This window comes from Cryptotermes secundus, unplaced genomic scaffold (assembly GCF_002891405.2).
Source record: "Cryptotermes secundus unplaced genomic scaffold, Csec_1.0 scaffold186, whole genome shotgun sequence".
In the NCBI taxonomy this organism is placed as follows: Eukaryota; Metazoa; Arthropoda; class Insecta; order Blattodea; family Kalotermitidae; genus Cryptotermes; species Cryptotermes secundus.
The window spans coordinates 1,860,547-1,872,957 of NW_019727393.1; the positions used below are offsets into that span (position 1 = coordinate 1,860,547).

Below are 12,411 nucleotides of genomic sequence, written 5' to 3' on the forward strand. Positions count from 1 at the left end.
CGCAGTATACTCGTATGTATCCGCATTGCCAGCCCTGTTCATTTCGGTCTCATTAAAGACTGAAGCTGAACATGCTACTGATATGTATAGCTTCAGCATTCCGGAATACGCCACATATATTTCTTAAGGTTTTCCCAAGATTTTAGGAAGCATTTAAGTTGCAAGCTTCAGGGATTCCGTATTCCGTATTGAGGGGGTGGGTTTCCCCATGCACTTAGACCGGTTACTGGTCCATTGTGCGTCCCCCTTTAATTTCTACTGTCTCTATACCCTACCTGTACTGGTACTTACTATCAGTCCCTTTCTGCCAGCGAGGTTCCAACCTCTTACTGGCAGTGGTATCTAATAGTTAGTCCCTTTCTGTCAGCGAGGTCGTCCCTCCTCTGGCAGGGGTTCCTAGTCCCTTTCTGCCAGCAAGGTTTCTACCCTCTACTTGGCAGTGGTATCTAATACTTTAGTCCCTTTCTGTCAGAGAGATCCCCCCTCCTCTGGCAGTGGTACCTGATACTTCCCCCATCTACCGGAGGAATTGGAAACTAGTTGGGCGGGAAACTTGGCCTAATTTTACTCAGAGGTCTCCTAGAGACATGAGGTTCTTTTACGTGCCGTAAATCTACGACACGGGACCCACGGCTTACAGTCCCTCCAGGAGGAGGGGTTTGAATCCGCGTACCTTGAGTCATGAGGTGGGAACGTTACCCCTAGACTACGGAGGCCGCTTAGCTTCAGGGATACTCTAATAAATGACAACCGCAAAGTCTCTCTTCATATTATTCATAAATACTGCAGATGCATACCCATGTCGAAAGGCTGGAAGTCATTACACTCGGAGTATTCCCAAAATATGAAACCACACGCTAAATTTCATTGGCAGAAACCCAAGGACTACAGAAGTACTGATGCAAACAGTAATTTGGGTAATAAGAAATTAGTGCATTTTCGAAACAGTTACGAGAAAATAGCATGGAAACACATAAAGTGAAGGTAGAAATATGCTCCATTATTTATACTGCAAACACCAACACTAGATTTTAATTTATTTCCAAGTACGACGTAGTCTTGACTCACCGACGTTGGCTATAGCCTGTGAAATTATCTCTCGAAGGGACTGTTGCGTCGGATGGTGGCATTCCTGGACCTTCACATATTCTCAGAAGTAAGAGTCACATGGGGACACAGCGTAGGTGGTTGAGGCACTATGCTGCAATCCGGAAGCTCGCGGGTTCTATTCCCGATGAGATAATTTAGTTATAATAATTTACTTAATCCATCCAACCGCACTGTGACCCTGGGGTCGACTCAGCCTCTAACAGAAATGAGTACCAGCTAACTTCCTAGGGCTAAAGGTGCGGCCGGCGAGTAAGGCTGACAGCCTCACCGCCATCTGTGAGCTAATGTCTAGAAAATATTTGAGTCTCGACGTCTCACAACCCTATGGGCCTTGACGACGTCTTGTAGGGAGTGCTTTAACTTTTTTTTTAATAAGTCACGTGGAGTAAGGTCTGAGGATTTAGGGAGGCCAAGGATCGGACCCAGTGTGTCCTCTCCAAGCTTTGAATTTGAGATGTAATTTTCCTTTGATAGTGTTCGGAGTGCCAATCACCGCTGATGTTACAGTCAATGTTGGCAACAAGACTTGAAGAGTTTGTATGTTGTTTTCACATTGTTTCATATTCGTACCTGCAGCCGCATTGACAATACTGATGTCACACAAATAATTCATGAGAGCACTGTATTCTTATCATTCAGGGGCAGTGCAAACTCCTGTAGGCAGGTCAGAATGTTGACGTACTGTTTGTCGTGCTCCTGGGAAGACGAGGTAAGCGCTAACGCTCACATAAAAACGCAGTTAAAAATAAGATCTCCAATGCGTAGGCAATAACAATTTACCGGTTCTCACGGTCTCTTTGCTTGCAGATCTCTTATATATTTTTTCTTCTACCCTGAAGATGGAGGCGATACGTTCCTCCGAAACGTCGGTTAACACCACATATACACGGTGCCAAATCCCAGAAGACTGCTTTCTTAATATAAGTCTCATTTCATATTGCAACCAAAAAGAATTTCACATCCAAAAACACGGAAATCTACAAAGAACAGTTAAGTTACTACCCGCATCGAAGCAAAGAGTTAAACTCAAATCATCTGCGTCTAAAAATACAATGAAATAAATGTATCCACGGAAAGAATAAAACTGTTATAATAAAAGGACTTCAGAATATCACGAATATTAAGAAATTAAACGTTTTCAAATTGAACATTTCAACATATTAACATTTCTCTCCAACGTATCTAGCCGACAACGCAAAATATAATTGCTGTAAACACTTGAAAATCTGAGGGCTGAGCATTGTAGCCAACAGTGAATGTGATTGCCAGATGATGGCCGAAATGCCGAAATATGTAACAGATAATTAATATATGGCTCATCTAAAGAAACGTTTGCTAACGGAAATGAACTCAAAAGAAAAATTAATTTACTAAGTTATACGTTTTGTACCAGTAGCATAGGATCCCCTTTCTCCAATATTACGAGGTGTAACGTGAATATCCATAATAGGAGTTGGCTATGTTTCCGAACAGCAGAGGCCTTCTTGAGAAGCTGATATTCATTAAGCAGATCTATAAATTCTCAGCTTATGTGGAACACCGATATCGGTTGCTTCTTTCAGAAAAGCCGATTGGAATCTAATAAAATTTCACGTAGATAACTCTGGCTGCAGTGAAAGTATTTGGCCCTTTTGTGTAATAATGATTAGTCAGGATGTAATAGCGCTTAAAGGTTTAATGAGATACGGTGTGTTTTGTACTAAATCCTGACTGACAGCGGTAAAAAGAAGAGAAAGTACTTAATATCAAAGAGTTCATCTTTCGTTCAATTTGATGTTAAAAGGATATTGAGTGACATATTTTATATCACCCGAATCGTTTATTTATTTAATGACACTGTTTCAGCTGTCCGTATTGTAGGCAGTGTCACTGAAAGGCGCGAATAAATTTCGTAAGGACGAATTCCACGCAGAAAAATAAGGAAAATTGTCCGTAAGAACATGAGTCCGGAAAACATTTAATTTGTGAGTTACAGCAGAAATAATATATTTATAACAAGAGTTTAAAGTGTCTTAATGATATTCAATGCGCGCCTTGTTGTGTCTCATTATGGACTGCAGCATTCGTTCAGAGATGCCTGGGCAGTTCCTCACAGTCTGACAGGAATCCACAATCCGAGAGTGGAGTGCCTGTTCATTGTCAACAGGAACTGCTTGTCCCCACAGATGAAAGTCCAGAGGATTGAAATCTGGCGAGCGTGGACGTCATCCAGTGGGTCCTGCTCTGTCTATCCATCGGTCATGATAGGTGTTATTGAGGACATCTCTCACAGCAAGGCCAGAATGTGCCGGAGCACCATCTTGCATGTACCACATTCGTGCTGTGAGTGCCACTGGTACACATTCCAGTAGCTTTGTCAAATCATGTAAGCAGAAACTCGGTAGTGATTGCCTGTAAGCCGATGGTGCACACAACATGCGGCCCTAGCAAACAGTCGCGTACAATCCGTGCCCACACATTGATGCCCAACTGCCGCTGGTGCCTACACAGCATTCTTTCAGCCATAATTCAAATTAAATGTTTCCGGAATCATTCTTCTTCTGATAAGCGGTGCTTGTGCCCAAAGTTTCACCGTACCTTTCAGTTACACTGTGTATAGCGTCAAATGGTGTAATGATTTGTGAACACCGTGCAGAAGGAAATGATCATGATCTAACTAAAGGTACTATCCCGTCATTATGGAAGGTATATTTGGTATTCAAAATATACTTAAATCAAGGTAACAAGTGGGCGGATTATGATAATTCAAACGATTTTTATCAGTTAACTTTGTAAAAGGTGTATCAGATATTTTACTTTAAGTTAAATTTGCAAGGTAGCCGGCTTAAAGACGGAGTAATCTCCTGTAAAAGAAGCAAAAGTGCTATTCTTTAAGTGAAATTCGTTTCTAAATTTTACAAAACTTTGTAGTGTTCTAACATGTCAAGGTATACGCGACCAGATACTGTACCCTTACCGAAGAAAAACGGAAATAAATTTTTTTTAGTTTTTCTTTCATCTAGTGTTAATTATACTCCATAATTTATCACAATTTTTTCGCAATGATTAATTAAAATGTGGGAGGTTTTAACGGAACACCCTGTATATGAGACACATGTGTGTATATTTATGTAGGAAAGAAGCGTAAAGCTGTAACAGGCGAAGTTCATCCGGCTAACTCTCTCGTCATTAAACCTGCAGGTTCAACACCTTTAACACCTAATCTCACCATAGCATATAATCATGAGCTAGTTTCACCCGCCTCACATCCTCACAACCTGCCTCACCAGGAACCATTTAATTCCGTATTCCCTGTCTTTCAAGTGGTACTTTTCCAAGAGGATTCACAGAAAAAAAATGTTGGAAATTAGTTCATCTTAGCCCATCGTAGATATCAAAATCCTAGCAACTGAAGGGGATTTCTGGAGGTCTTCAAAACAGTAACCATGTTTAAAAATTCTGTTCCTTCCTCCAAGAAAACTTATCATTCGCAAGTTATGAAGAGAGAGACTAGGAAAACAGAGTGTGAGGTTTTACATTCTCACAGCGGCCACCGTCAAGAGTACCGTTTCGTGGTATATTTCACCGTATTGTCGGTAAGCAAACAACACATACGAAGCACACTGACAGTGTTCATTGTAATAGTTAAAGGAGTTACCGACATAGTAACGGTGTCGTTTTACAGTCTTCATCCTAAGCGCGCTTCAGTTTAATGCCTTTATTCTTCAGGTATATAAACTTAATACTTAACCGCTTGTCTTTCTATGCGTCCACACATTCCATCTCTGACTTCATGGAACTACACTTCTTGAGAAGCCGCGAGTTTTGCAGCTACTCAAGAACGTCTCGGCATTTTATGAACCCGAAGGCTCATTACCATGTTCACAAGAGCCTTCGCCTGTTCCCTCTCCTGAACTAGATCAATAGAGTCCATACCTCCCAATCCTGTCTCTCTAAGATCCATTTTAATATTATCCACCTCATATTCCGTCTCTAAAACTACCAATTTGATTCCGAAAAAATGTCATTTTATAGGTGCACACTATTGTTTTTGGAAGAGATTTTTCCTTCCAATATACACCTTTCTTCCCATTCTGACAGTATATCTTCTTGCTCCTAACTTATCTGTGTTTATCTTCTAGAGTAAGCAATCTTTAATTTCTCCTTATTCCGCCCCACATTTGCATGCAGTCTGTGGCTGGCTCCATGTAACATGATGTGAAACTCGTCAAGAAATTCCTCAAATTCTATGGAACCTCAAATTTCATTACCATCTTTACTAGGGACTGCCACTAGGCCTTGTAATGAGCCAGTTCAGTCGAATCCACAATCTTTCATCCGGTTCCTTTGAAATAATATTCTCACCTCTACGCACAAGTCTCACAAGTGGAGTCTTCTTAACAGTGGCGTAGCATGACTACCGAAAGCAGGGAAGCAACTTTATATACGTGTATATAAATTTTTTCTACATATCCTATAGTTTCTATCTTCTATTTAAAAGAAAACAGCTAATAGTTTAATATGTATTCTAAATTTAAGGTAATATATTAAAATAACACATAATTATCAACACAATTTTATAGCCATCAAATGAGAGGGCTGTGAACCTGGAATATAATTAATGCTTACTTTATTGTTTATAATTCAGCTCGATTCTTCTGTTTTTCTTGGCAAACAGATCAATAACCTCATCTAGAAAAATGGGTTTGGACTGCAGTTTGTTTAGGAAGGACTTTTCAATGTTCATCAAAGCCAGTGATGACAACCTATCCTGGTTCTGCGAATTTCTAGTAAGCACGCTTAACTGCAAGGTCACAGATTATTCTACTGCAAACTGTGCCTTACATCTGACAACATTGCTGGAAGCACGAAGCTGGTAGCATACCATAGCGCATAGCTCACTTACACACAACACTGACATTGAGTCAGCCAGTTAACCCAGGGGAGGGTGGAAGCGAAAGACCTGCTGCTTCCGCGGGTGTTGCAGTTTAAATTTCCCTGCATTTTGGAAGAAAATAACTGATCTATCCTGATAAATTGTCTATGTAACACATTAAAACTTGCAATATTCTCATTATATGTAATATATGTTCTCAGATTAATTAATATTTTGAAGTATGAAATATTTTTTTGAAATTGAAAAATTGCCAGAAATGTTCTTGGTTGCTTTTCTATAGGGAAGCAATGCTTCCACCACATCCATGTACCCTACGCCCCTGCTTCTTAAAGAGTTTACGATTAAATTCATTTCTCGTATTCCATCTACGTTTGGGATTACTGAGTTCCTTAGCCTCATTTCCGCTTAATATTCCGACTTAGTATAACGTTTCTGAAGCCGGATCTGTTTCCGTCATCCCGTGAAATAATAGGGAGCCTCATACTCAGCTGGATCCATTATAAAATGTCGCTTCACAATGATAACGGTTTATTGATGGAGATAAGCTTTTTCTAATGTTCCAACTTAGTATGTGCTTCCCTACCATTTCGCTTGGGGACGAAAATATATGCACTTTCCGAAACGTAGCTGTTCTTTCTGAGTACCAGACAATGGACAAAATCCAGGATCTCAGTCATCACAAGTTTACTCGTGATGTACCATCATCACGAACGTCTAGTAGTGGTTCTTAATATGCTACATATCTCCCACAACTACCCGTCATTAGTGGACTGACCCAATGGCATTTAATCCAAATACGAAGATCTGGAACACACAGCTTGTTGTCCACTGGGCATCGCAAGCTCGTTATTCTGGGTTACAGCAGACATAGCGTGAATTTAACTACTGATCTCTACCGAATAGTTGTTATAATGTGTGTGATGCATTCTTAACACTTCCCCTTTACGCCTTCTTGGAGAGATACTGGAGTTCAGGGACACCTTTGTCTTTAACTGCCAGTAGAACTCATTTAATCAAGATATCCTCCAACCCTTCTCTTCTATTCATTTCTAGTGATACATATTATAAAATGATCTATTTATCACCATCTCCCACGAATAACACACGCAAATAGACAAGCTTAAACCGTTTCCAATATATAGTATACTACATCAAAATATTACCAGTACCCACATAGTGGAGAAGATACACTGAAGCAAAATGACTGCCTGCTCCTCCATGACCAACGCCATAACTTTCAATGTTTTAATGCCCCACAGCTCGTTGCTATGGTAAAATAGAGATGCTTAATTTCGGATGTTTCATCTCACTGTTTTACTACTTCTTAAATATATGTAGAAGAATAGGATATATTTGCTTGTATGGCATCGTAAGTTGTATTTCTGATACTGTGCTTTCTTTCAAGGAACTCAGTTTTAATATCAAATTGACTTACTTTCCATTGCTAGGACACGGACCATAAAGAAAACGAAATAATTAAGGGAGAGAAACAGACAGACACAGACTCACAGAATCAGTACATATGCACATGTAAAACATAACCTTGTGTCCCGCGGGACTCAGAAAAATGAATGACTGTGCTGGCGACGCCCTGGAGTAATTTGCCCGACCCGACACAGATACAGAAACAATCCGCTGCCTAGCAACAATAGAAGGGAAACACAGACACACAGAGATCAAGATGGTTTCATAAGCCTCGTAACACGGACAGGAATAAGGTGACCTCATAAACATCTTTTATTAATAAGGAAACAACTCTGAGACAGGTTTAATATCAGCTATGAGTTACCTCTCAGTGGGATATATTGTACAGGCTCAGATGAGATTTGTAAATTATCGTAATTATAAGTTACTTGAGCTCGACGCCTCCAGATACAAGTACATTAAGTTGTCTTAAAAAGAAAGTGAAATTAACACCTCTGATCACACACGCATACTCCTGGTTCTTGATTCAGTTCTTCTCACAGTAAGATTTATTCTCTGTGAAAGTGTAATAATATGGAGGAGATACGTATTATATCCACCCCTGGCGTAACACGTGACAGGAAGCTCCTTCACAGGGAACCGATTTTGTTCATTAGGAGTTTCCTCCTCCCAGTCATAGACGGAACATTTTGTGATAAATGATTTTGTTGCTGAGATATTAGCAAGCTTCGAGGAAGCGCCTGAACTGTATAATGGAGATACACAAAGGGGAATCCCATAATACCACCTGAACGTGTGGAATAGCACCAAGTGCATCGCTATTCACGCGCTATGGTAGAAGCCTCTTCAAATTAAATCCAAACGCAGATAAATTTCTCAACTTCTGAATACACTGCTTGGATCTGCTTTTACACTATCAGAAGAAGAAATCGAGAGAAGCCTAGTTCCATTCATTGCCTTCTTACAATAATTAGAAGCCAGGCAACAAAACAGGCTGCTTTCGAGTTAACGCTCAAGATTTGTATTCGGAAGGCACACCGTTCGAATCCGGGCCGGGTCGCCAGATATCCTGACTGAATTATTTCTTGGTTTTCTTCAGTCCCTCCGGGCATATTTAAGACCTAGTACTCCGATTTCGTCACGAATGCTTCTTTCCGAATATTTTCGAGTTCTCTGTTCAGCGATAATCGAACTGTTCGAGACTGTGTAATGTAGGTACTTAAAGTATCTCAGAACAACGGAAAACGAGAATCCCGAAAAATATAAAAACGTAAGAATACATTTTATTTGTATGGCTCCAGAATTATAAATTTTTACAAAACTTCAAAGAAAAAAGAAAGATACAGAATACGGATTACTCAGCACTTTACATACATATTGAGATTAGCTATGACATATCCCACGCCACAGATACAGGCTTGCGACATCACCATGATTAACTTCATCATACTTACGTCACCATACATCAACATATCATAAAGCCATATTTCGAGTTTTGCGTATGGATCCAATACAAATAAAACGATCCACTAAGGACAATAAAAAGATATAGGCTTTCATAACCAAGCACACAGGATTCGATGTGCGGTATACACCACAGGACAGTAAGGCATATACGACGCTCGTTAATATCGGTACTTCGATCGCTTGCATACACAGTAACATTTGACTTGGCATGGTTTACGTTATGTCCCTGAGCGTGGGCGAGTTTACTCACAGCTACTCCCCTGCATGGAAAACATTTGGTTTGCCGTACAGTGCCCCTTATTACATTGAGCGGAGCCCCTGCTCCTCAAACCAAAGCAAATGTCATTGCCTTACACGTAAAACGTTCAACTTCGTGGAAGGTAGGACATTTAACGAACCTATATTATCGCGATTATACCGTAAATTCGAATGACTTGATGACTGAGCAATGAAGAATTGGAAATGGTTTTGAGGAAAGTGATTATGAACTAACCGAAGTACAATCATGACACTTGCTTGGAGGTACTGAGAAGACCAAAACACAAACCCAGAATAGACTGTGTCCCGTACAGTATTCGAACCGAACGTTCTCTTCATACCAACCTGTCCTGTCATGTAACTCGCCCAACATACAGTACATCACAAAGCGGGGAGTGTTTTATCCCTCAGTGCTCTGAGCAAACTTACGTCGCTAACTGCCATATTCAGTAACATTTGTCCTGTTTCATTATGGACTCTACATCCCAGCTTCCTTGACTTTTAGACAGAGTTTGAATTGGTAATCAGATTTATTATACACTTACAGAAGGTAACTATAGATACAAATTATGTTCTCGCTGTTCTACACAAATCACTGTAACCACAGCAGTTTTCTATGTCTCAATCAGTCGTTTCCTAGTGACGGATCCTAACAATGTCCTCTGCTTCTGTGCTCACGTTCTTACCGCCTGGCGACTGTCTCACAAGTAACTTATTGCTCCAACTGTCTTGTCTCGGCACGGAACGCACAGAAAATGCCGTTCCTCTGTTGCTGTTTCCAATTAATGCAGTGCAGAAATGCTTGTTTGCGAGGCCGTCAATTAGTAACTGCTGTTCTTTCGCAGTCGTTGCTTAGCAACGGACCTACATGCTACAATATTAACATAAATGTATCATAACTTAATATAAACGTAACTTTGTAGACTATGGCCCTAATATTTTTCTGATCTTCTGGAAGATTACTGGCCAACACGTTTAGTATTTAGCTGCTGCATCATGGGATTTTCTGGCTTCATATTTTCTCATTTGCTGTTATCTTTAAAGTCAGTTTTCGCTTACATTGCTTTATACTTGTGTGTCGCTTAAGTTACATCAAACCAAATCTTTATGTACCACAGGATAAAAGTATAACAAGAAGTTCTGGGAAGAACTAATCACCTGCTTTCCTTGGACATGACACGAACCTTATAGAAAACAACGCGTCCAACATGTTAACAGAACCATTGCCTAATAACGGTCGTCTCTTCTGGCTTCCCTATTCCGGATTTCAGGCGTTAAGTTACATTGCATTAAAACTGATAGATGGGAAACACAGACACACGGAAATTTAAGGTGATCTCATAAGCTTCATATTATTATTTCAACGTAAGGAAATTAGGCTAAAAATAAATGTCAGCTTTGGGACCAATTTACCTCCTGAACATTATACACGTATCAACGACCGTTGCTAAGTAGTGACCGCAACAGATTCCTAACAAGCACCAATGGATTAAGAGGGAAGCGATTCACTTTACGCTGTCCGTGTCGAAGTGTTACAAGCAGGTCAAGTCTAGAGCTTAGTTAGTTTGTGAGACAGTCACCGAACAGAAAGAACGTGAACATTTAATTTTAGGGATCTACGGCGTTGGAAGCCGTTACCAGACAACAACCGGTGAATATACAGCAGACTGAGAAGACTTAGTGCGTACTGTAATGAACTGCAGAGTGTGAACATTAGCGATAGCGCTATAGTTACTTGTAGTTACGATCTGTAAATGTTCAGTAATTGAGCAAGTAAAAGGGGGATGAGGTGGGCAGGGCATGTAGCACGAATGGGAGAGAAAAGGAATGCATATGGGATATTGGTGGGAAAGAGAGAAGGAAAGGGACCACTTGGAAGACCAGGGCGTATGTGGGTGGACAATATTAAAATGGATCTTAGAGAGATAGGATGGGATGGAATGATTTGGATTGATCTGGCTCAGGATATCGTCCAGTGGAGGATTCTTGTGAACACGGTAATTAACCTTCGGGTTCCATAAAATGCTGGGAAATTCTTGAGTAGCTGCAGATTTGGCTTCTCCTCAAGAAGGGCTCAGTGCCGTAAGTAAGTAAGTAAATGTTCAGTAAATCTCATTAACAATCCAAACCCCGTCTATAATCACGTGACAATATATGCGTATATGTCCACAAATATTAATAATTTTAGTCTCTGAATAATGAACTGTTCTTCTTGGAAGTCCAGTAGGTCACTGTTTTCCCACCATTCGCCCCTAGTGTGTCCCCCTCCGTCGAAACTCTGATTTGATACATAAAATAAATTTCCGGGCTCATTATACTGTCGATATAACAAGTTATTTTGTCATGTGTTGCAGTCATGCCACTGGACGTGAGAATCCTGGGGGCCAGCCAGCCTCTGTCTGAGGGCAGGAGGTACGACTTGCTTTGCCAGTCATCAGGCTCCAGACCACCCGCCAGCATTACGTGGAAGCTTGACGGGCGGCGGCTCGAGGGGACCAAGGAGACGGTGAGTAGACCGTTGGGGCATCTCCTCTACAGTCAGTGTAGACCTTATATTCATGTGAGAACTAAAATCCCGCCGCAGTTGTACTATTATTCCTATCAGCGATTAACGGTGTCCACCTCGAGGCAGCGCTGGCTGGCACATTTTTTTTTTTTTTAGTTGTGTATTTGAACTGTAAGGGCCGACGCAGCCACACATACTGATATGTGCGAACTTGGGACTGCGCTCTTCGACGTTTGACGTTAAAATGAAGAGCGCTACATTCTTTATCGAAGCTGTGACTTCCTACTTCACATGTAAATGTGATCAGGGAGCTATAAGTGAGGCAGGACTGTAGGCATTAGGCGCGACAAACGGAAACCCCGGTTCATAATGAGCTCAAAAGTGTAACAGTGGAGTTGCGAATTTATGAACGCCGCTTGTCACAGTCGTCAAAACACAATTTATTGCCCTAAGATGCAAATGGAAGGCTGTACTTGAAGAAATGCGATGGGAGGGCGTGAACTAGATTAATCTGGCCCAGGATAGGGACTATTGGTGGACTCTTGTGGACTCGGCAATGACCCATCCTGTTCCATAAAATTCGAAGATTTTTTAGTACCACAGTAAAAATTGACTTCGCAGGATGTGCTGTGCCCCTTGATATCAGTTATTTAGTTTTGTTTCAATTTGTTTGTTAGTCTGTCTGTAAGTCAGTCAGTTTACTCCACTATTTTCCGAACGTGTTCTCTGCTCTCTTATTTACCTCGCCGGATTTGAGGTTCCTTTATAT

At 40.8% G+C, this 12,411-nt stretch overlaps 1 protein-coding gene across 5 annotated transcripts in view; it reads left to right on the forward strand.

Annotated features, from left to right (window-relative positions):
- The window catches only part of LOC111864651 (synaptogenesis protein syg-2), a 1,101,357-nt gene that overhangs the window by 961,644 nt on the left and 127,302 nt on the right, over nucleotides 1-12,411 (forward strand). For all 5 annotated transcript variants that reach the window (XM_023852046.2, XM_023852043.2, XM_023852044.2 and 2 more), the window contains one exon: nucleotides 11,491-11,642. In XM_023852046.2, the coding sequence (XP_023707814.1) occupies nucleotides 11,491-11,642 (152 nt within the window). The remainder of the gene's footprint in view (nucleotides 1-11,490; nucleotides 11,643-12,411) is intronic.